The 26,158-nt window shown below is 34.7% G+C and overlaps 1 protein-coding gene across 10 annotated transcripts in view; it reads left to right on the top strand.

Annotated features, from left to right (window-relative positions):
- Positions 1 to 26,158, top strand: part of EHBP1 (EH domain binding protein 1) — a 376,969-nt gene that overhangs the window by 248,326 nt on the left and 102,485 nt on the right. For all 10 annotated transcript variants that reach the window (XM_059187792.1, XM_059187791.1, XM_059187789.1 and 7 more), the window contains one exon: positions 25,441 to 25,619. In XM_059187792.1, the coding sequence (XP_059043775.1) occupies positions 25,441 to 25,619 (179 nt within the window). The remainder of the gene's footprint in view (positions 1 to 25,440; positions 25,620 to 26,158) is intronic.

Raw genomic sequence — 26,158 nt, forward strand, 5'->3', positions numbered from 1 at the left:
CCTTCCCAGTTATTTTTGGCTACATCTATTGTGATAAGGATGACAGAAAACACTTAACATCTCAAGATCACTTAATACATTTTCAAAGGCAAATAACCAAATAATCAATATATTCAATTATATGGTAAAGAATAAGCCATATGATCTTTTAAAAGGCCCTTCTCACTGGTCAATCTATGAAAATGATAAATTATTATATCTTGTATTGTTGTTTTGCTGATTATTCACTAAAGGCCACAAAAGCCTTGGAATTATTTAGGAGTTTTAAATTAGAAACCACAAAAAAATGACTGCTGTTTAATGTTTTGCATCCCCCAAGATGTAGTTAACGCCCACTCAGGGCACGCTTAGACTTGGTTGGTAATTACAATTGAGCTGTAAAATATTTTGACAGTTTCCAACTGTTGTGTACTTGTTAGTCATTTGGTGGCAAGTGCAATTTGGTGAGGTTTTTTGGTGGGGCATGTTTAATTAAGAATCTTTCAATTAAGTAGTGTGCCACACTAAGCATTAATACAAAGTTTTGCAGCTATGAGCTACTTTTACTTTTTACCCAAGGCGGGTAAATGTGTTTCATTAAAAACACTGCATTGCTTTTATGCCTTTACTTTTCTTTACAAGCTTTTACTTGTCTTATAGTAAAGCATGACTACTCAGTACTTAATTTGTAGCCTGAACATCGTATATGATTTTCCTGGGTAAATGAATTCAATGGCAAATAAATCAAATTGCTCATGATAATTACAGAACTAAAAAAGAAAGATGGGATGGATTTTTGTTGCATGATTTTATCCTCTTTTTTTATAACAACAAAGCTCCTAATAATAAGCTAATTTGGGCAATATGACAATTCCTAGAAAGAAAGTGTCAAATCTTTTAAATCAAGGCAGGTTGCCTATTTAGATTGAAAATAGTAGCTGAAGCATTTTAAATCTCTCTGTTAAACATACAGCTTTTAAGTAAATCATTATTTGGAATTTCAGAGCCAACTGATAATGAAAAAATTTAAGCCCTTAGTGTACTCAAGAGTAAAACAGTAAAAAGCTCATATTCAAATCACTTGAAAAGACTACCATTTAAAGATTATAATTGTCTTTCTGGAAATCTTCAGACATTTTATTCTTTCAATTTGTTGATATGACTTTTGATCTTGAAGCCAGCAGTATATGTAAGGATTTGGTGGGGGGGGGGGGGATAGAATTCTATGTATCCAATCTATTAGTTCTTTAATCTAATGTTTTCTGCAAAAATATATTAATGTGATCTGTGAAAATAAAACCAAATGTTATACTGAATTAACTTGTACTGTATCAGTTTAGGCTTTATTTTGAAATATATAATCTCCCCAAATTATCAGTGTTGAGAAATGCATTAGACAAACTATCTTTATTTGCTTTTATAACCTATATATTCAGTGAGCAAAAGGGCTGAAATGGGGTCAGGAAAAGGGTGGGACTAAGCAGCTAATTACTGAGTTAAATTAGAGAACTGAGTAAGTAATGAGAAATATATTTGTACATGACTATATAATTTGTAAAATTCATCAAACTGTACACTTTCAGAGGGTGGATTTTTTATGTAAATTGTACCTTATTAAATCTGCTCTTTAAAAATACTTTTAGAAATTTTAAGTTGAGCAGAGCCCAAGTCAGCATGCCAATATCATAAAATCGATATTGTATTGCCAACTTATTCAAGAATTGCATCTGTAGGGGCCCCTGGGTGGCTCAGTGGGTTAAAGCCTCTGCCTTCGGCTCGGGTCATGATCCCAGAGTCCTGGGATAGAGCCCCACATCGGGCTCTCTGCTCGGCTGGGAGCCTGCTTCCTCCTGTTTGCCTCTCTGCCTACTTGTGATCTCTGTCCATCAAATAAATAAATAAAATCTTTAAAAAAAAAAAAAAGAACTGCATTTGTAATTGAATACGATTTATTCTTGTCCAATAAAAGCCAAAACTTGCAGAAAAGCTGAACAAGATAGTGTAAGTATTGTCCTTTGATATTAATATGCACATTGTTATGTTCTGTTGAGTTATTAATAAATTAAATATATCTCTCTTAAAGGACTATCTACAAATATGCTTTCCCCATGATTAACTTTCTTAGATCAGGTTTTCTCTTTTATTTATGTTCTATATGTAAGTGGATTTTTAAAAATTCACATTGGTCTTACTACAAAACAGTATTTCTCTTTTATAATTTATTTATTTAATTGGTATAATTGTGCCTTGCTTTATATGTAAATTTTTATTGGAAACTTTTAAAAACGAATTGTTGAAATTTAGATTATATTTTAAATATGCAGCAGGAGAAGAGGGAATCTGTAATTAAATTATTTCATAAATGTCAGTATCTGCCATTTAATTTTACTAATTTATAAAAGGATAACATATCTAGCACTGAAGTTAAAATACATTCAATAATATTTATCAGTTAAGGGTGCCTGGGTGGCTCAATCACGTAAGTGTCAGACTCTTTGGCTTAGGTCCTGATCTCGGGTTTCTGAGATTGAGCCTTGCATCAGGCTCCATGCTCAGTAGGGAGTCTGTTTCAGAGTCTGTCTATCCCTCTGCCCCTCCTCCCCATCTCTCTCTTAAATAAGTAAATAAATCTTTTAAAAAGATAATATTTAGCAGTTATAGGACAGTTGATTTGTTCTGAATGTTAAATAGCATGCATGCCATTTTATATGAATTTTAGTTTTCTACTTATTCTAATAGTTGCAAAAAAAAAAAAAAAAGATGACCTACTGAGTAAGATTGCATACTCTCTGAGCCCTTCTTGGCATTTTACCTATTACATTTTATTTTAATGGTAATACTAAGTATTGTGAAGGTATCGATCCATCTTCTCTAGATACTTAACAGAATTTAAGTAAGCATAATAAAAATGTAAACAGGATATTTCTTTTTTTTTTAACCTTTATTTTGATTCTAGTTAGTTAACATACAGTATAATATTGGTTCCAGGAGTAGGATTTAGTGATTCATCACTTACATATAATATCCAGTGCTCTATACAACAAATGCCCTCCTTAATACCCCTCACTCGTTTAACCCATCCCCCACCCACCTCACCTCCATCAACCCTTAGTTTGTTCTCTGTAGTTAAGAGTCTCTTATGATTTGCTTCCTCTCTTTTTTCTTCCCTTCCCTTATGTTTATCTACTTTGTTTCTTAAATTCCACATATGAGTAAAATCATATGGTATTTTCTTTCTCTGACTGACTTATTTTGCTTAGCAAAATATACTTTATCTCCATCCATATTGTCGCAAATGCCAAGATTTCATTCTTTTTGATGGCTGAGTAATAGTCCATTGTATATATCTATACCACGTCTTCTTTATCCATTCATCAGTTGATACATGTTTGGGCTTTTTCCATAGTTTGGCTGTTGTTGATAATACTGCTATAAACATTGAAACAGGTTATCTCTTAGGATGGCATCAAAATGATTAAAAATTTATTTAGGAAAAATTAAATGTTTAAGAATAGTATTTTTAGGGGCGCCTGGATGGCTCAGTGGGTTAAGCTGCTGCCTTCAGCTCAGGTCATGATCTCAGGGTCCTGGGATTGAGTCCTGCATTGGGCTCTCTGCTCAGTGGGGAGCCTGCTTCCCTCTCTCTCTCTGCCTGCCTCTCTGCCTACTTGTGATCTCTGTCTCTATCAAATAAATAAATAAAATCTTTTTTAAAAAGGATGGTTAATGAGGTTTGATTATCCTTATAAGATATTAAATAAAGCATATTATAAAATAGTGATGTACTGGTAAAAACAGTGATGGGACACTGAAGCAGAATTTCTAGCCCAGAAATGAACACGATCTCATTAAGACCCATATATACACCTATATAATAGTATAGTGTAAGGGAAGCCTTACAGAACAATGAAATACAATTCAGGAAAATTATGTTAAGACAATAATTCAGAACCTTAATTCACACCTTTTACCAAAAATGTATTCTAGGTGGAAGAAAGCATTAAAACATGAAATTGTTTTTAAAAGAAGAGGAGTTAGTATTTACCAGATTTCTGGAGATGAAGTAGCTTTCTAAACCAAAAGAAGCAAAAGATACCATAAAAGGAAGTGGTACTATAAAAAAATTCAAATTATTAACATTGAAAAGAAAAATGGTAGGGACAGAAAATATATGTCCATAATAGAAAAAGAGTTAGCAGCTGTATTACTTACATATCTTTAAGGAAAACATGTGATATATTTAGGACTTGATCCCACATCTGGCTGACTCCAAAGTCTATATGCTCTTAATAATGCTATGTCCTTTTCTTTTGCTACATATACTTATGAAAATAACATCCCTTATGGCAGTCTGTATATGGTTTAGCTATAGTACATTTATAGGAGAATTAAGCTTATTTTCACTTGTTTACAGAAAAAAATTTTTGAAAAAAGAAATTATATGGATAAAATCTGCATGATTTTGTTAGTATCCCTTAAAAGCTGCATCTACCTGCAGTTTCTCTTCTCTGTACTCTGTATCAATACTTGTTAGGTTATGTAAGATACAGATGGTATCACTGAAAAGCCCTAAGAATATCCTTTCTCATAAGGATAGTACACACAGTAGAACAAAATGGCTAATAGAAATGATTAGGAACTCTCCTAATCATTAATCTTAGCTTATTAGGAACTTATTTATTGTTTGTAACAATAAATAGGTATATATTGGAAACTCAAATTTAGAATATGAGACTATCTCAGCAGTTGTTCTCCTTTAAGTTTCTTTTTCTGTTTTTTTCATTGCTTTATAGTTTCATACTCTTGACTTGCCCATCTACTTTTTAAGGATATAATAGTTCCTGTATTGTAACCTAGTAATTTGAAATATTTGTGGTTTTTTGTTTGTAGTAATTCTAAAAATTTCTGTGAACTCTTTTAGAAATTCACTGATGCAAAAGATTTTACAGAGGAGTCATTGTAAAATCATATACTATTAGGGCTCACAGTCTTTCCTGTAATCTTCATAAGGAAATCTGTTCAGGAACTACTTTGCAAGTTAAAGACAGTCAAATGTTTAATAATTCTTTTACTTCTATTTAGCTGACTTGTGATAATGTGTGATTATTTTATAAATTCAGTCTGTATTGGTAAGATTAACACGTTTTCCATGTTTGTTATCATAAATAAGCTTTCCAAAAGACAGAGTGAATAAAATGCATCAGGTGTGGGAATTGTACCCTACTTGCAAGGTAATCAAAATACCTTTTATTGTTTTCATGGTTGCTGGAAGAAAACAGGACTCCTGAGTCAGAGATAAAGAGCTTTATTACTCACAGCAAGAGTATCAGCATATTTTGAGGCACCTGGCTGGTTCAGTCAGCAGGACATGTGACTCTTGATCTTGGGATCATGTGTTCAGGCCCCATGTTGGGGGTAGAGTTTACTTTAAAAAAAAGAATATTTTTGGTTGGTTCCTTTTGCCACCAAGTCCCATAGGGTGAGATGAAGGGTCAGAGGGAAGCTGCACACACAGTATGGTTGCATCACATTTGAAAGACATTGAGCTTGGGGAATCCAGTACATTTATAGCTATCATTAAACAAGTCTGCTCTTTATCCCAGAGGGAGATAGTACCTCAATCTTAAGGGCTGATGACTTGTCTATGAGGGTGATTTGATAAAAAGCAGTCAGGAGTTTTCACTCTTGGACAACCTAGAAAGATGTGTAGGAGCAGAAAAGATGCACAGAAGAGTGTTTCCCACACTCTAATAACAATACATTTTCTTATTTTTTTTTTTAATCAGCTCTTCTTTTTGATGTTACTGTCTATATACTAATCATTGTGCCTGAAATTTCACTAACTCTCTACCACTATTTGATTTATACTTAGAGTAGTAAGTTTTAAGGAAATAATTGGAGTAAGGACTGCTGGCCAAGTGGGGACACTTATATAGCCGAAATACTCTGTTATAGAATGGATTTTTTTTTCATATTTAATTATCATTTTTATAGGCATGGAATCATACACATTTTCTTTGTGTTTCTGGCAAACTTACTATTATAAAGTATTTAATTTCGTCAGTGAATAGGCATGTTCCCATAAGGAAACATCATGAATATTAATACATCCTGCAAACACCCCTATATTGCACAGTGCTCTTCATCTCTTCAGCGTTTTTACTCTTTAATAATGACATAATGAGGTGAATCTTTCCATAATCAGTTCTTCAGTTTAGGGTCTAGAATTTAAACTTAAACCACCAGTTAGTCTTCTTGTGTTTCTTTTCTTTGACACACTCAAAGCTGATGCTGGTTGATTTGATCATTTAAAAATATAGCAATTTCTATACCCACATTTCTACATTGTTTACACCAGTGATTCGCAAACTTTTGTTTTTCTTTCTTTCTTTCGTTTTGTCTCAGAACCCTTTTATACTCTTAAAAGTTTGAGAAGGTAGAAGATTCTTGAAATAAGGTAGAGTAGGAAAAAAGGCAGGCTTCAAAGCAGAAGAATCAATGAACTCAAACATAGCAAAATTGCAATAATAGAGTCTAAGGAACAGAAAGGTGTAAGAAAAATGATCAGAGCCTAAGGGACTTATGGAGTGGAACACTGTCATGTGGACCAATATACACATTATGGTAGTATTAGAAGAAGAGAGAGAAAGGGTAAAAGATAGTTTGAAGAAATAATACTTGAAACCTTCCCAAATTTGATGAAAGATATGATAAACAGCAACAAGATTAACAGTTTCAATATGAAGAACTCAAAGACAATCACACTGAGACACATTGTAAGCAAATTGTTGAATGCCAAAGACAAAGAACCTTGAAATCAGCAAGAGAAAAGCAACTTCAAAAAAAAAAAAAAAAAGAGGGGCACCTGGGTGGCTCAGTGGGTTAAAGCCTCTGCTTTCTGCTCAGGTCATGATCCCAGGGTCCTGGGATCGAGCCCCGCATCAGGCTCTCTGCTCAGCAGGGATCCTGCTTCCTCCTCTCTCTCTGCCTGCCTCTCTGCCTACTTGTGATCTCTGTCTGTCAAATAAATAATAAACAGAATCTCAAAAGAAAAAAGAAAAAAGAAAGAAAGAAAAGAAAAAAAAAGAAAAGCAACTCATCATATGCAAAGGATCCTCAATAAAACTGTAAGATTTGTCATCAGAAACTTTGGAGGACACAATGTAGCAGCCAATATATTCAAAGTGCTAAAAGAAAAATTCTGTCAATCAAAAATCTTATACCTGGGAAAATTGTCCTTCAAAAGTGAAGGACCAGTTAAGATATTCTCAGATAAACAAAACCTGAAGAATTCATTACCACTAGACCTGTCCTACAAGATATGCTTAAAGAAAGTCCTGTAGTTTGTAAATTTTTTAAAAAGATTTATTTATTAGAGTGCACAGGCAGGGAAGAGGGGCAGAGAGGGTGAGGGGGGAGAAGCAGACTGCCTAGAGGGGAGCTCTACCCTGGGCTTGATCCTAGAACCCTGGGATCGTGACCTGAGCTAAAGGCAACACTTAACTGATTGAGCCACCCAGGTATCCCAAAAGTCCTGCAGTTTGAAATGAAAGGACATGTGATAGTAACTAGAACCTCTATAAACAAATAAAGATCTCAGTAAAGGTAAATATACAGTTCATTGTAAAAGATAGTAGTATAACGGTTTGTAAGTCTACTTTTTGTTTTTTACATGACTTGAGATTAATACCTTTTTTAAAGTTATTAGTCTAAAAGGTAGTATTATTATAACTTCAGTTTGTAAACCCAGATTTTGTTTTCTATGTAATTTAAGAGATTACTGCATTAAAAAATTATTAGTTATGCTTTTGAACACACTGTATATAAAAATGTAATTCTGTGACAGCTGAAAGGGGGTATGGATAGAGTTGTAAAAGAGGAAAAAATCCTTATATGCCACTGAAGTTAAGCTGGTATAAATTTAAGATGTTACAACTTTAGGATGTTAAATGGTGAACAAAGAAAATAGTTGTAGAATATGCTTAGAAGGAAATGAGAAAGGGATTTAAACACTTTACTACAAATGGAGAAATTCCTAGAAACATCAAACCTACCAAAACAAAACCAAGAAGGGATAGAGAGACTAATAACAAATAGGGAGATTAAAAAAGTAATCAAAAGCCTCCCCCAAAAGAAAAAGCCCAGGAACAGGTGGCTACACAGGTGAATTCCACTGAGCATTCAAAGAAGAATTAATACTAATTCTTAAGCCCTTCCAAAAAGTAGAAGAAGAGGGAACACTTCCAAACTCATTTGATATGGCCAGCATCACTCTAATACCAAAGTCAAAGACACCATAAGAAAAGTACACGTCAATATTTCTGTTCAATTTTTATGGTGCAAAATCCCTGTATAAAATACTAGCAAACAAATTAAACAGTGCATCAAAAAGATTATACACCATTACCAACTGTAATTTATTCCTATGATGCAGGGATGATTCAGCATATACATACAATCAATGTTATTCCACGTAAACATAATGAAAGATAAAAACCACATGATCATTTTAGTAAATGCAAAAAACATATTTGACAAAGTTCATCATTCATTTGTGATTAAAAACTCAACAAAATAGATACAAAGAAACTTACTGCAATACAATAAAGGCTGTTTATGAAGACCCCATTGCTAAATCATAATATGGAAGAACTGAACACTCTTCCTCTAGTATCTGCTAAAGGCAAGGATGCCCACTGTCACCACTTCTATTCAGTATAATAACAGAAGTCTTAAGAGTCGGCGGGCAAGGAAAGTAAACAAAAGGCAAGAAGGAAGAAGTAAAATGATCTGCTGGAAGATGATATGATCCTATATGTGAAAAACCCTAAAAACTTTCACTAAAAAAACTATTAGAACTAATACATAAATTCAGGAAAGTTGGATACAGATTACAAAATCAACACACAAAAATCAGTAATGTTGGGGTGCCTGGGTGGCTCAGTCGGTTAAGCGTCTGCCTTCAACTCAGGTCATGATCCAAGGGTCCTCAGATCGAGCCCCACATCGGACTCTCTGATCATCGGGAGCCTGCTTCTCCCTCTCCCTGCTGCTCCCCATGCTTGTACTCTCTGTCAAATAAATCAATAAACAATCTTTAAAAAATTCAGTAGTATTTCTTTACCCTAGTAATGAACTATATGAAAAGGGAATCAAGAAAACAATTCTATTTATAACATCAAAAAGAAGGAAAAAATTTAACAAAGGAGGTGAAAGATCTGTACACTAAAAATAATAAACATTGGTGAAGTAAATTGAAGACACAAACAGAAAGATACACTGTGTTCATGAATTAGAAGAATTAATATTGTTAAAATATCCATGCTTATTGGGGCACCTTGGTTGCTTAGTTGGTTAAACATCTGCCTGTGGTTCAGGTCATGATCCCAGGGTCCCAGGATTGAGCCCTGTATCAGGCTCGCTAGTCTGCTTTTTTCTCCCTCTTCCTCTGCCTGCTGCTCCCCCTGCTTGTGCTCTTTCTCTGTCAAATAAATAAAATCTTTAAGAAAATATATCCATACTATCCAAAGTGATCTATTGATTCAATGCAACATTTATCAAAATTCCAGTAGCATTTTTGACATAGGAAAAAGTATCCTAAAATGCATACAGAACCAAAAGAATCCAAATAGTTAAAGCAGTCTTGAGAAAGAGGAACATTATTGGAGGTATCACTCTTTTTGATTTCCAATTATATTACATAGCTATGGTAATCAAAACAGTATGATACTGGCATAAAAACAGACATATATAGACCAAAGGAGTATCAGAGAAAGCCCAGAAATCAACCCATACATACACATTTGTCTGATCTTCTTTAAAAGCGCCAATAATGCACAATAGGAAAGAGCAGTCTCTTCAATAAAATGTGCTTTAAAAAGTATTCACATGCAAAAGAATAAAATTGGACCCTTATTTAAGGAGGGCACATATTACATGGAGCACTGGGTGTGGTACATAAACAATGAATTTTGGAACACACACACACGCACACACAAAAAAATAAAATTAAAAAAAAAATTGGACCCTTATACCATACATAAAAATCAACACAAAATGGATTTAAGATTTAAACATACAATGTAAAACTCTTAGAAGAAAACTTAGGGGAAAAGTTTCTTGACATCAGTCTTGCAGTGATATTTTGGGTATGACACCAAAAGCAAAGTCAACAACAATATATATATATATATATATATATATATATATATATATATATATATATGAGATGATATCAAACTATAGAGCTTCTGCATATGAAAGGAAACAATCTAAGAAACAAAAAAGCAACCTAGATAATGGACTAAAATATTTGCAAATCACATGTCTAATAAGGGGTTAATATCTAAAATACTTAAGGAACCCATACAGTTCAATGGCAAAATATAAATAACCCAATTAAAAAATAGAAGACCTGAATAGACATTTCTCCAAAGTCATACAAATGGCCACCAAGAATATGAAAAGTTGCTCAATGCCACTAATCATCAGGAAATACAAATCAAAACCACAGTAAGATATAATTTAACACTTGTTAGGATGGCTATTATCACAAAGACAAAAAAATGGTAAGTGTTGGCAAGGCTGTGGAGAAAAGGGAATCCTGGTATACTATTGATGGGAATTTAAATTGACACAGCCATTATGGAAAAAGTGTAGTGGTTTCTCAAAAAATTAAAAATAGAACTACCATATGATTCAACAGTCCCACTTCTGGGTATGTATCCAAAGGAAATGTAATCAGTATCTCAAAGAGATATCCACACTTCATTGTTCACTGATTCATTATTTACAATAGCCAAAATATGGAAACAACTGAAGAGTCTTGGCTATGGTAATTATTTCACAATGTGTATGCATATCAAATCACATAAACCTTAAATATATAAAATTTTTATTTATTAAAAAATAAAAGAACAAAAGCAGTCTATAACTGTACTTTCCCATCAAACAGTAGCCATCAGATACACATAACCATTCAGCACCTGTCTGAATTGAGATGTATTATAATTAGCAAATGCATACTGAATTTTGCATAACAGGCTTCCCCACCCCGCCCTGCACCCAATAGGCTCCTTGCCCAGCTTAGGGCTTGACATGGAACTTGAACTCATGACCCTGAGATTGCAATATGAGCTGAGATCAAGAATTGGATTCTTAACTGACTGAGCCACCCAGGTGGCCCCTGCATACTGAATTTTTAAGACTTAGTCCGAACCAACAATAGAAAAGTGTCTAATAATAATAATAATGACAATGCAGTAATTACATATTGGAATGGCAATATTTTTAATATGTTGGGTTAAATATATCACTAAAAATTTAAAAAGAAAGATCTCAGTTCAACAACTTAACTTTACAACTTAAGTAACTAGAAGAAGAACAAATTAAACCCAAAGCTAGGAGAAGGAAGGAAATGATAAAAATAAAAGCAAAGATAAATGAAAGAGAGAATAGAAAAACAATATAACAAATGATGCTAGGGCAAGTAGGCATCCACCTGTAAAATATGAGTACAAACATAGACCTTATACCCATCACAAAAATTAATTCAGAATGGATCATAGACCTAAATATAAATTGCAAAACTGTGAAACTCCTAGAAGATAACATAGAAGAAAACCTAGGTGTCCTTGGGTATGGTGATACCTTAAGATACATACCAAAATCATGATCCATGAAATAAATAATGGATAATCTGGATTTCATTAAAATTACAAACCTCTGCTCTGTAAAAAATAATATGGAGAGAATGGAAAGACAAGCCACAAATGAAGAAAATATTTGCAAAACATCTGATTTAAAAATTGTTATCCAGGGTCGCCTGGGTGGCTCAGTGGGTTAAAGTCTGTGCCTTCGGCTTAGGTCAAGCCCCACATCGGGTTCTCCGCTCAGCAGGGAGCCTGCTTCCTCCTCTCTCTCTGCCTGCCTCTCTGCTTACTTGGGATCTCTGTCTGTCAAATAAATAAAATTTTTAAATTATTTTTGAAAAATAAAAATAAAAATTGTTATCCAAAAGATAAAAAGAACTATTAAAACTCCATAATAAGAAAACAAATAATCTTATTTAAAAATGGGCCAATGACCTTACACCTTGCAAAGAAGATTGAATGATTGGTTGATTGATTTTTTTTTAAGATTATATTTATTTATTTGACAGAGATAGATCAGAAGCAGGCAGAGAGAGAGAGGGGAAGCAGACTCCCTGCTGAGTAGAAAGACCGATGTGGGGCTTGATCCCAGGACCCTGAGACCATGAGCTGAGCTGAAGGCAGAGGCTTAACCCACTGAGCCACCTAGGTGCCCCTGACTGATTTATTTTTAAGATTTTATTTATTTGAGAGAGAGTGAAAGCACGATCCGGGAGGAGGGGCAAAAAGGAGAGGGAGAAGCAGACTCCCCACTGAGCAGGGAGCTTGACAGAGGGTTTAATCCAGGACTCTTAAGATCATGACTTGAGCTGAAGGCAGATGCTCAAGAAAATGAGCCACCCAGGTGCCCCCAAAGAAGATTTAAGATTACAAATAAGCATATGAAAAGATGATCCACCTCACATGTTATCAGGAAAATGCAAATTAAAACACAGAGATACCACTGAACACCTATTAGAATGTCTAAAATCAGGGCCACAGACAACCACCAGTGCTGATGAGGTTGTGGGGCACTTGATTGCTGGTGGGAATCCACGATAGTATACAGCTACATTGGAAGACAGTTTGGCATTTCTTAAAAATGTATACACTCTTAACATATGATCCAGCAGTTGTGCTCCTTGGTATTTACCCAAAGAAGTAGAAAACTTATACCCACACAAAAACCTGCATATCGATGATTGTAGCAGCTTTCTTCATAATTGCTAAAACTTGGAGCAACCCAAATGTCCTTTAGTAGGTAAATGGATAAATAAACTGTGGTACATCTAGATAACCGGTCTAGATTCATCACTAGAAAGAAATGAGCTATCAAGACATGAAAAGACCGAGGAACTTTAATGCATATTATTAAGTGAATGAAGTCAATCAGGAAAAAGCTACAGAGGATATGGGTTCAACTAGCAATATTTTTTGTGTGGAATGTAATGAAGGATAGATATTGCATAATTACCTTAATAAATGCAGAAGAACTATATAATAACATTCATCAACCTTTCATGATAAAACACTCAACAAACTAGGAATACATGGGAGCTACCTCAAGATAATAAAAGCCATATATGAAAAGGTCACAGTTGATATCCTTCTCAATGGTGAAAGATTGAAAGCTTTAGCTCTAAAATCAGGAACAAAGCAAGGATGCCTACTCTCTCCACTTCTGTTCAGTGTAATACTGGAAGTACTCATTAGAGCAGTTAAGAAAGAAAAAGAAACAAAAGGCTCCAAATGGGACTGGAAGAAGTAAAATTATCCCTCTGCATAGATGATTGAAAACCTCAAAGATTCCACACAAAAAATATTGCTAAAATAAATGAGCTCAGCAAAGGTTACAGAGCGAACACAAAAATAAGTTGCACTTTTATCACTAATGATGACCAATATGAAAAGGAAATTAAGAAAACAGTTCCGGGACGCCTGGGTGGCTCAGTTGGTTGAGCAGCTGCCTTCGGCTCAGGTCATGATCCCAGCGTCCTGGGATCGAGTCCCACATCGGGCTTCTTGCTCCGCAGGGAGCCTGCTTCTCCCTCTGACTCTGCCTTCCACTCTGTCTGCCTGTGCTCGCTCTCACTCTCTCTCTCTTACAAATAAATAAATAAAATCTTTAAAAAAAAAAAAGAAAAAAAAAAAAAAAGAAAACAGTTCCATTTCCAGTAGTATCAAAAAGAATAAAATACCTAGGAATTAACTAAGAAAGTAAAAGACTTGTACACTGAAAAGTAGGAAACAATGATGAAATAAATTTAAAAAAACACAATGGGGTGCCTGGCGGCTCAGTCAGTTAAGCATCTACCTTCTGCTCAGGTCATGATTCCAGAGTCCTGGGATGGAGCACTGCATCAGGCTTCCTGCTCTGCGGGGAGCCTGCTTCTCCCTCTCCCTCTGCCTGCTGCAGTGCCTACTTGTGCTCTCACTTGCACTCACTCTTTCTGTGTCAAATAAATAAGTAAGATCTTCTTTAAATAATTAAAGAAGATATGAATAAATGGAAAGACATGTTTATGAACTGGAAGACTTAATATTGTTAGTCAGTACTACCCAAAATCTACAGATTTAATGCAATCCCCATCAAAATCCTAAAAAGTTTTTTGCAGAAATAGAAAAATCCACTCTAAAATTCATATGGAATCTCAGGATACCCCACATAGCCAATCAATCTTGAAAAATAATAATTTTGGAGGGCTCACACTTCCTGATTTCAAAACTTAACTACAAAGCCACAGTAATCAAAACAATGCAGAGCTGACATAAAGACAGACATACAGGACAATGGGATAGAAGAGAGAACCCAGATCTAAACCCTAGCATATTTGGTCAAATGATTTTCAACAAGGGTGCCAAGTGCTTTCAGTGGAGACAGTGTTGTCTTTTCAACAAATGGTTCTGCAAAAACTGAATATCTCTTTGCAAAATAATGAAATTAGATCCTTACCTATCACCCTATACAAAATTAATTCCAAATGGATCAAAGACATGAATGTATGAGCTAAAACTATAAAACTCTTAGAAGAGAATATAGGGTAGAAGCTTCACGAGTTTGGATTTGAGAGTAAATTCCTGGAAATCAAAGGCACAAGTAACAAAGAAAAAATAGATAAATTGGACTTCATGAAAATCTAAAACTTATATGCATGACAGGACACAATCAACAGAATGAAAAGGCATCCTACATAATACTAGAAGATATTTCCAAATTATATATCTGATCAGGGGCTCATACTCAGAATATATAGGGAACTCCTAAAACTCAACAACATACAGCAAATGAACAAAGGACTTGAATACATATTTCACCTAAGAAAATATATGAATGACCAATAAGCACATGAAAAGATGCTCAAAATCACTAATCATTAGAGAAATGCTAATCAGAACAACAGTAAGATACCACTTCACGTTCATTAGGATGGCTACTATTGAAGGAGAAAGAAAGGAAAGGAAGAAAAAGAAAATGACAAGTGTTGGTGAAGGTGTGGAGAATTTGAGATGCCTATGCACTGTTGGTAGGACTGTAAATCGTGCAACCATTATGGAAAACACTATAGATATTCCTCAAAAAGTTTAAAATAGAATTACTATATAATCCAGCGATTTTTCTTCTAGATGTATACTCGAAAGACTTGAAAACAGAATCTTTTTTTTTTTAAGATTTTATTTATTTATTTGACAGAGATCACAAGTAGGCAGAGAGGAGGAAGCAGGCTCCCGCTGAGCAGAGAGCCCGATGTGGGGCTCGATCCCAGGACCTGGGACCATGACCTGAGCCGAAGGCAGAGGCTTTAACCCACTGAGCCACCCAGGCGCCCTTGAAAACAGAATCTTAAAGAGATATTTGTACACTCACATTTATAGCGGCATTATTCACAATAGCTAAAATGTGGAAGCAACCCATGTGTTCATCAACAGATAAATGGATTAAATGTGGTATATACATACAATGGAATATTGCTTAGTTTTAAAAAGGAAGGAGAGGGGCGCTTGGGTGGCTCAGTGGGTTAAGCCTCTGCCTTCAGCTCAGGTCATGATCTCAGGGTCCTGGGATTGAGCCCCGCATCCGGCTCTCTGCTCAGACTGCTTCCCCCTCTCTCTCTGCCTGCCTCTCTGCCTACTTGTGATCTTTCTCTCTGTCAAATAAATAAATAAAATCTTTTAAAAAATAAAATAAAAAGGAGGGAGATTCTGACTTATACATCATGGGTGATCTTGAGGATATTGTGCTAAGTGAAATAAGCCAGTCACAAAATGATAAAAATGTCTGATTCCACTTATATAAGATACCTAGAGTAGTCAGAATTGTAGACACAGAAAGTAGAATTGTTGTTGCCAGGGGCTGTGGGAGAGGGGAAGTGGAGAATTATTGTTCAACAGGTTTAGAGTTTCAGTTCTGCAAGGTGAAAATTGTTCTAGAGATGGACAGTGGTGATGGTTGCACAACAGTAGGAATATAGTCAATACCACAGAACTGTGCATTTAAAAATGGTTAGGATGGTAAATGCTGAATTATGTGTATTTTACCATAATAAAAATGTTTGGGGGGTGCCTGGATAGTTCCATCAGTTTAACAACCAATTCTTGATTTTTGACTCAGGTTGTGATCTCAGGGTCATGAGATTCAGCCCCATATTGGCTCCGTGCTGGGCATGGAGCCTACTTAAGAGTCTCCCTTTGACCCTCCCTGCCCCCACTCACACTCATTCTCTGTCTCTCTAAAAAGTAAAAAAATAAAGGGGCACCTGAGTGTCTCAGTGAGTTAAGTGTCTGTCTTTGGCTCAGGTCGTGATGCAGGGGTCCTGAGATTGAGCCCCACATCAGGCTCCCTGCTCAGCAAGGAGTCTCCTTCTCCTTCTGCCCCTTCCTTAGCTTGTGCACTTGTACTCTCTCTCTCTCCCTCTACCTCCCTCCCCCTCTCAGTCTCACTCCCTCTCTCTTTCAAATAAATCTTTTAAAAAATAAGTTATTCAGGACCCAAAGAGTTTTTATGTGAGTTATACCTATTGATATTTATAATATTAGAAACTAAAAATTGGGAAAACTTAAAAATAAATTAATTCATTTAAAATAATAATAAACCGGGGCGCCTTGGTGGCTCAGTCTGTTAAGTCTCTGCTTTTGGCTCAGGTCATGATCCCAGGGTCCTGGAATCGAGCCCCGCATGGGTCTCCATGCTCCGTGGAGAGCCTGCTTCTCCCTCTCCCTCTGCCTGCCTCTCTGCCTACTTGTGCTCTCTATCTCTCTGTCAAGTAAATAAATAAAAATCTATAAATAAATAATAAAAATAAAATAATAGTAAACCATTACATGTATTTTTATGAAAAAAAATTTTTTATGAAAAATGACTATATTTACCAAAGCAAAAACAATTTAGTAAAAAGAATGAATTTTTTGCCATACTCTAATCCCTGGCTTAGTAGAAGATAGTTTTGGTATTTAATCTGTTGTAAATATGCTGTTTGGTTGAAGTATAAGAAGGAAATCCGACCTCACTCACATATTTTATAATTGGAACAGTAAAAAGAATTTTAATGGATTTTTAAAATAACTGTGAATTGTCTTCTTTGATACTACACCAAAATTCACAAATGATAATTTTTTTTATTTGCCATGTGGAGTCTGAAATCATAACTTGGTTTATCTTGCATTTTGAAATGGATATTTTGTTGATGCATGGTTTTGTAACATCATGCATTGCTCATTGGAAAATATTGTTTCCTCAAGTCATGCTGCAGATCTTCCAAATGTTGTCATACTTGGTTACACATATAAGAGTGACACTTGGTATTATTACTAACAGTCTTTTCACACAAGTCCTTAAGTTCATCCTTTTCTCTACTGCTATTGTATGTGGACCTATTTCTACCTTCTCTAGTCTACATAAGTATTAGATATATTTGGTCTTGGTTCTGATATCCTATTTTATAATTATGCTTTCTACTTTTAAAGTTTTTGTACTGTATGAGTTCTGTCTTCTTTATTTTATTTATAGGTGATCCTTCTGGTAATTTGGGAACTTGGTTATTGATTTATTGTTTAAACATCCCCATATATTGCACGTTAGGGTTACATTATGTCTCCTACTTCAGGCTGAAAAAGGTTTCCTTCTGTTTTTTGTTATCCTTGTTATCTTTAGGTGATTTTCAGATTGAATGGGGACAACACCATCTTTATTTCATCATTTTAATGCCAGCAGTTCCAATACTCTTCTTAAAATTTTTTGCTATAAAGCAGAAATGAATGTGAAACATATACAGAAGATACATAAAACATAGTACACAGCTTAAGAAAATTATTTTAAGTGAACATCTGTGTAAGCGACAAAAGAATTAGATCTTTAAAGTCTCTCCAGAAGTTTTAAGTACAAATCCTTTAACAATGTAGTTTAGGTTTGCTTGGTTTTTCATTTTATATAAATGGAATCATATGGTATGTATATATGATTTTGAGCCTGTTTTCTTTTGTTCAGTAGTATGCTTTAGGATTAGTGTGTTTTGTATTTCTCTCAATTGCTCTCCCCCCCTCCCTCACTTCCTCTCTCCCTTTCTCTCTCTGTCTTTCTCTGTCTCTATGTGTGTGTGAAGTATTTCACTGTCAGAATAGACCACAATTTTAAGACCTATTCTATTGTTGATGAACATTTGGATTGTTTTCAGATCTGGGAAGTTGTAAACAGTGTTGCTGTCAAAACTTTTTTGAACATGTGTTCTATCTTGTGTAAGCATGAATTTCTGTAGGTTATAAACCCAGGATTGCTGGGTCATAGCATATGCACATCTTCAGATTTACCATAATAGATGATGCCAGAATTTTCCCATCAGCTCTGTATAAGCTCCCTTTGCTCCACATCCTTGTCAACACTTGGTATTTTTAATTTCATTAAAATTTTAATTTCATTTTAATTGAAAGTTTTTATTTTAACCTTTCTGGGGAGAATTGTATAGTAGTGCCTTGTGCAGTTCTTTGAATACTAATGTGATAGAGCAAATTTTCATTCTGAATATAAGCCCTGTGTGTGTGTATATATAAAATAATTTGGCACTAGGTTACTTAGCTTTATAGAAGGACAGGAAATACATTAGCATTATAGCATCAGATCTGCATTTCTCTAATTCAGCTCCCCATGAACTGTCCAGTTGTAAGATGGGAAGCATGAACCACTATGATTTATAAGATATACATTCTTGTAATAGCCTATACATATCACTGTTAGATCTCTCAAGGGACACACTTGAGTACAAGAATCGCACAGGGAAGCTACAGCCATTTCCAAGTCCACCAAGCGAGGGTCATTTTTACAATAAATAATGTTGCCTGGTAACAAACTTGACCTTTCACATTGATCTAATCCAATATATTTCTGTGGGAACATTGCTAGAAGGTAAACTCGAGGTCATTTCCTCATGAAGGACTTAGGTCTTTTACTTAACCCTTTCTCTCTAGAAATAATCATTATCTTTACAGCTGTGTCCTATAATCCATGGATATGGTATATTTCATCCTCTCTTTAAGACTTCTTTATTTTCTCACAGTAAAGTTTGATAGTTATTTAATAACACTCATGTGCATTATTTATAGATTTATTCCTTAGTACTTGTTTTATTTGCCACCATGAATAGTCTTAAAAATTTAAATTTCTAACTGCTTTTTTGGTATATAGGAATGCATTTGGTTTTTGTACACTGTTTTTTTTTTTTTTTATCCAGCAGTTTCCTTAAATTTTCATATTCATTCTAATAAATTACCTGTAGAAGTTCCTCCTATTATTTTTTTTAAAGATTTTATTTATTTATTTGACAGAGAGAAATTACAAGTACACTGAAAGGCAGGCAGAGAGAGAGAGAAGGAAGCAGGCTCCCTGCTGAGCAGAGAGCCCGATGCGGGACTCGATCCCAGGACCCTGAGATCATGACCCGAGCCGAAGGCAGTGGCTTAACCCACTGAGCCACCCAGGCGCCCAGTTCCTCCTATTATTAACTATAGCATAATCTATCTAATTGTCTAAGTAGTAAAATAACAAAACTTAACTCAATTTTACTATGTAAATAAAATGAAATTATTTAAATGAAAATACTTTGAAAAAGAATAAATAGTACAATACAAGTGTTCTTATTTTTACCACTGCTATTGTTTTGGGCTCACCAAATATTAAGATTTATTCACAGATTCCTCAGTTGTTTTCAGAAATTTATAATAATTGGGAGTGCCTGGATGGTTTAGTCAGTTGAGCATCTAACTCTCAGTTCATAATCTCTTGGGTTGTGAGATCCAAGGCCTGCTTTGGATCCTGTCTCAGCTGGGAGTCTGCTTGTAGATGCTCTCTGCTGCCCCTCTCCCTACTTGCACACTCCCTCACTTGCTCTCTCTCACTTTCTCTCTATCTCTCTCAAATAAATAAATTTTAAAAAATTTGTAGTAATTGGGGGAAGGCTCCCAGAATCAGCTGTAGGGAGACCAAAATGTCCTATAATTCTAGCAATGCTAGTGTACATTTCACTGCTCTGGACTTACTTAATTCTAGTTCTAGTTCCAACCAAAAATCTAAAATCCAAAGAATGGATAGGGTTTTATTAACTAAATACTCCTAGAGTTTAAAGTGTTTGCATTAATTGCCTTTTTGAAATCAATTTAATATACACAGGGCAGTCAGTCATCTAAGAAGTTGACTAAGGCAACTTCTCAAGATATATATTTATAGTTTCTGTTGAGGTCCTAAAACTATATTATCTTGAAATGTGAAATGCACGTTGCTGAAGAGCACAGGCTCTGGAGTGGGAACACCTTGGTATAGATTCTCACTCCTTCACTTTCTAGCTGTGTAACTTCAGTTTCCTCAATTAAAATTGGAAGTAATAGCACTTACCTCAAAGGAGTTATGAGGATTTAATGAGCTAACCCATGTAAGGTTTTTACCATTGTTTGTGGGATGTAGTAAATGCTCAGAACATAGATTAATGAAAAATTAATAAGTCTTTTTGTGGATAGAAGAAATAACACATAGTAAAAATTCTATATGAGAGTCAAAGAAATATAGAAAATTCCTACTAAATGGAGTCGGAAAGAGAGTTCATGTGCAAGATGACAGCTGTACATAATCTTGAAAGTAGAATGTAATTGTAGGGACAGAAGATACTCCAAGTGAGGTGACAGTCTGTACAATCAGACAGGAAGTGGGAGAGCTGGGGCTAGGGAGGAAAGCATAATAATTCTAGAGAATGGTGAATCATTCCTGGAGAGCAGATATATTAAAAAAAGATTTGGGATTCTTTGCTCAGAAGTATTTTGACATCATTTTATATGTTTAAAGTCATGAGAGGCTTTGACCTCCTGTGCTTTTAAGATTGTTGGTATGGCAGTGAATCAGATAAGGGAGAATTTGGAAGAAGGAAGATTTTGCAATAGCCATGCAAAAGAAGATAGATTACAACAATAGGATAAAAAATTCCCATGGATTAATTAATAAAGGATAGTAGGGGAAGGAAGAAGTCAAAGTTGAGTCTGAGATTTAAAGTCTAGACAATTGGGACAATAGTAGTATCATTTGTAAACATAGTGAAAATGAAGCAGGTTGTAAGGAAAGATTATAATTATGGTTTTGAACATATTGAGTTTGAATTTTATATGGCAGGAAGGACGGCCAGCTGGAAATGTCAACTTGAGATAGTTTGAACTATAAATGTATATTTGGGAATCATCTGCATGGAAGTGATAGTTGAAATCCTGGGAGTGAATCAGCTCAAAGTGTGGAAAGAGAAAACTATTTAGAGCAGTACCTAAAGGAATATATATGTGCTTCTTTCAGTGGAAGAAGGGGAAAGAGCAAAGAGAAAGCAACTAAAGTGAGAGGGGTAGAACAGAAAAAAATGGAATTGAGATTTCTTGCAGCTGTTAAAATTTAGGAAATTTTCTAACCAGTTATTGACTAGGTTTTCTAAAACCAATCCTATTGCCATTGACAGCAAGAATAACTAGGTGGCCTTACTACCTTTAATGTGTAAAAAGCCATGTTAAAAGAAACAATACGTTAAAATTATCTATACTAGATAATAGAACTATTAAGTGAAACAGTAGTTTCAAGTCCTCTTTCATCTTTCCTGTCAGCACTTCAAACTGGCTCTGGTTGACATTGAATTGTAGTTCTTGGTTAAGTTAAGATTGGTACAATATCATCCGTAGAGTAGCTTGATGGAGAAAGAACTGGAAGGATTACCTAGTTAAGCAGATAAGTTAATCAAAATCAGATTCTGATTAATCTGCCCATAATTAAAATTAGAAATGGTCATTAGAAATTTCCTCTCTTGGTGCATAAAAAAGATAACTGTAATATCTGTGGTTTATTTTCCCAGTGTGGTAAATAAAAATACCTTCTCATATAACCAGTCACTGCAAAAATAGAAGAAAGAACCTTTTTTTTTTTTTTTTAAGATTTTATTTATTTATTTATTTATTTGACAGCCATAGATCACAAGTAGGCAGAGAGGCAGTCAGAGAGGGGGCGGGGAAGGCAGGCTCCCCACTGAGCAGAGAGCCCCAATATGTGGGGCTCAATCCCAGGACCCTGGGATCATGACCTGAGCCAAAGGCAGAGGCTTTAACTCACTGAGCCACCCAGGCGTCCCAAGAAAGGACTTTTAAAGAGTTGTTCCAATATCTGAAAGTTTGGTTCTACCATTAATGGTCAGATTTTGGTATCTTCCTTTCTTTGGAAAGCACTAAATTACAGTCATTCAGAGCTGCTTTTTTCATCAAACCCATAGAAACATACATTGCCAATAATTCCAAGGGCCCCATTTTGCACATAAAGTGTCAGGACTGTCTTCTAATTAAAACTTTGTTTGCAACAGTATTTTTAACTAATCTTGAAGAAATTCATGGCCTTTGAAGTTTCCAAAAGACCCTCAAAGATGGGAATTCAAATGCTGGTGGTGTATTGGTTGTAGTAATAATAAATGCCATTACCATTTAATGAGTTGTTTCTATGTGCTGTACATTGTGCCAAGTATTTATTTAACAGTATTAATTGAGTGCCTGCTATGTGCCAGGATCTATGGACACTTGGGATAAGTTAATAAACTAAGATCCATATCTTCATAGCCCTTTTATTTGGTGAGAATGGACAAAGTAATAAGCAGTAAGCATGACCAATAAGCATATTTTTGTAATAACCAAGAAACTATATAGACGATAAGAAGATGGTAAGTACTATGGAAAGAGAAGAGCAAGGTAAGGTAGTGAGGAGTGTGTCACTGAGGTTGAATGATGGAGATGAGTTGCATTATTAAATAGGATAGTTAGAATAGGCATAATGAAGATGGTTGCGTTGGAGCTAACCATGCAGATATCTGACAGGAGAGCGGGCAAATGGAACAATCTGTACAAAGGCGCTAAGGTGGGACCATGTCTTGGGTATCTAAAGAACAGCACAGCAGAAAGCTTACTATAGTTCAGTGTGATCAAGGGAGGGTGGTAATGAGCAATAATGGGTGGAAGGATGGGGAGACTGTCCTGTTACTGCAGTGACACCATGAGATAGGTGCCATTGCAATCCCCATTTTAATGATGAAGAAATGGAGACATAGAGAAGTACAGTAACCTGCCACACCAGGAGCCAGCTATAGCAAGAAACAAGCGATTACATTCATTAATATCCTAAAGGCTCTGAAATTATTTAACTGCTTCTTTCTTTATGACCCTCTGCAAAATACTAGATGAAAGACGAGCTGTCCTGAAGTGGATGATTTATTGTATGATGGTTCTACTTCAGTCTTCTTTCTCTGCAACCAACATGACCATTTATAGGGCTTGTATTTTTATCAAGTTTCTTCATTTACAAAGGACTTCTTTTGCTTTGGCAAAGCAATAAGCATCCCTGTAAGATCTTTTTAAGTCAAGGGTTTTATGTTGGGGTAAATCCAAAGTTTAGTTTTAGTTCTTCTAGGCTTTTCATATTGAGCCTTCTTAGAAACAAGGTTATATTCTTAATATGACATGGCATATTTTCCCTATTTCTTAAGTACAGAAAGCCACTCTAAATGGTGGTAATGACTTCTGTACATTACCTGTCTATATGCTACTGATAACTGGAATGAATCAGTATAATGGTAGTTGCAGATTATCTGTCTCATGTACTTATTATTCATACTTGGAATGAATCAGTACCTTAGTAATATAGTTTGATAAAGAAAAACATTTTATTAAAGACAATCCTTTAAATAATAGGAAGTCTAAGGAAAAAAAATATGTTTGTGTCCAGTTCTTTGATCCCCTGCCTCATCCATAGACCATTCTCCATTCCACTTCCAGGTTAAGTGGCCAGAACAATTTGAAAATCATAGTGGAAAGTCACCATTAGTTGAAAAGATATTTAATATTTCCTTTCTATACATGTCAAATTGATATGGTTAAAATATCTACTTATTATAAAGTAAACAGCTCATTACATTGGGAATTCCATTTTTACCTACTTCATATTAAGTAGAAGTGATCCAAATTTATTGAATTTAATGGCCTATGACTTTTTCAGCATTTACTTAGTATAGGTGATTACTTAAAGAACAGCACTTTGCAAGATTCATGTCTGTTTATATAATAGTTTGTTAATCTGATGATTGATTAAAAAATAAGAAATTACATCCTTGGTGTTTCTTAGAGTTTTTTCACAGGAACGGTGAGTGCATAATCACAATTACATGGAGTTGTTTTTAATTATTTGGCACTAACATGTTTTTGTCAAGTGGGGGCATCATTGGTCTTTCTTAAGTAAGCTGTGTGGCAAGAATGGTTTGCTTGTTAAACTTAAGTGATATTAGAGTCAAATAATCATTCCCCTTTCACCTCTATTTTATGGTTATAGTCAGTACTTTTAACTGATAGCAAAATTTAAAATCCAGAAACATATTAGCAGTTTTAGTTTTCTTAATGGTTTTCAGTTGTGCTACCCTCTTAAGTTACCATCACAAAATGTGATTGTTATTCAGTAAAAGAAAGTGATGTGTTTTTAAGAATAATGAAAGTTTAAGATAAAAGTCTTATTAATTTGGGTTTTTGTTTGTTTGTTTGTTTATTTGTTTTGTCATCACTGTTTTAAGTATATGAACAAGGGGGAAACCAAAGAATATGGTTAGATTTAACACACCCATGCCCTTATCTGACCTACAAAAGTAGCTCTCAATGATAATTGAAAGATATTTTGAGCAAATCCAAATTACATACTGTCGTTTGGTATTGCCACCAATACCTGACTGGTGCTAATAACTCTAGATGTGTTTTGCCATCATTAAATTTAGATAAGAAATGTCTGAGTATGATTATCATTGTGCCATCTAAAATGCATGATCACTGCATTTTTTAAAAACTAGGATTTTGATCTAACACACACTAGCACACTCTAACAATTTGTGCTACAGTTAGACTTCAAAATATATTATTTTTAATCTAGTCAGAAAGGAACTATATTTGTACATGATTATATTTGAGGAAAATTTCTTAGGGTATAAGAGTTACACAGATACTCAGATTTAAGTATTTAAATGCTTTAATATAATGTTTCCCCATCAGTATAGCTCTTGGCTTGTTCTTATGTATGAGTTTAAAATCTTGCATATCTACATCCTTGTCAGGCAAATGCCATAGGCTAAAACTGAAGATAATAACTTAAGATTCATGTCTCCTTCTTGGAGGTTACAGTTGTCTTGAATTGACAGTTTTGAAGGACCTAAACTGACATCAAAGAGTTTAAATGATCTCGTTAGGTCAATTAATGTTAATTTTCATCTTCCATTAAATTATTTTAGTGTTTTTTTCTTTTTCTTTTTTCTAGCCGAGTCCTATCCCAAGTCCTGTTTTGGGGCGAAAGCCAAATGCTAGTCAGTCATTGCTTGTATGGTGCAAAGAAGTTACAAAAAACTATCGGGGAGTGAAAATCACCAATTTTACTACATCGTGGAGAAATGGTTTATCTTTTTGTGCAATATTACACCACTTTAGACCAGATTTAATGTAAGTAGAAACATTTTCCATTCCCTAGAAATATTTTGTAAATAATAGTTTTTTTTAAAAAACATAATTTCTTAACATGTGTCCTGAAATAGTTGACTTTTTATGTTTATTACCCATACCTTTGTTTTTGAGGAAAGAAAAGTTCTCCCTTCTGAACGCCTAAAACCAGTCTTTCTCTCTAAAAAAAAAAAAAAAAAATTCCCTCTTAATCTCATACAAAGAACTGACTTCAAATTATTATAAAAATTGTGTGGCTGTTAAAATGAGATGAGACAAATAAGCCGTTAGCTCTTTGTACATTGACAACAAGGGATTACCTCATGGTAAATTTGGTTGTCAAGACTGGTCTCTGGTGCCCTGCCTTAACTTCTCTTTTAGATGGAATGCTTCAGGCAATGAAACATGTAATCACTGTTTTTATTTATTTATTTATTTATTTATTTCCTTAATTTTCCACACTATTAGTTTTGTTGATTGAATTGCTATGAAATTGCTACTCACTCTTTGGTATTATAGAATGTCAAATTTTTAGATTCAGT

This window comes from Mustela lutreola, chromosome 9, assembly GCF_030435805.1.
Source record: "Mustela lutreola isolate mMusLut2 chromosome 9, mMusLut2.pri, whole genome shotgun sequence".
NCBI lineage: Eukaryota > Metazoa > Chordata > Mammalia > Carnivora > Mustelidae > Mustela > Mustela lutreola.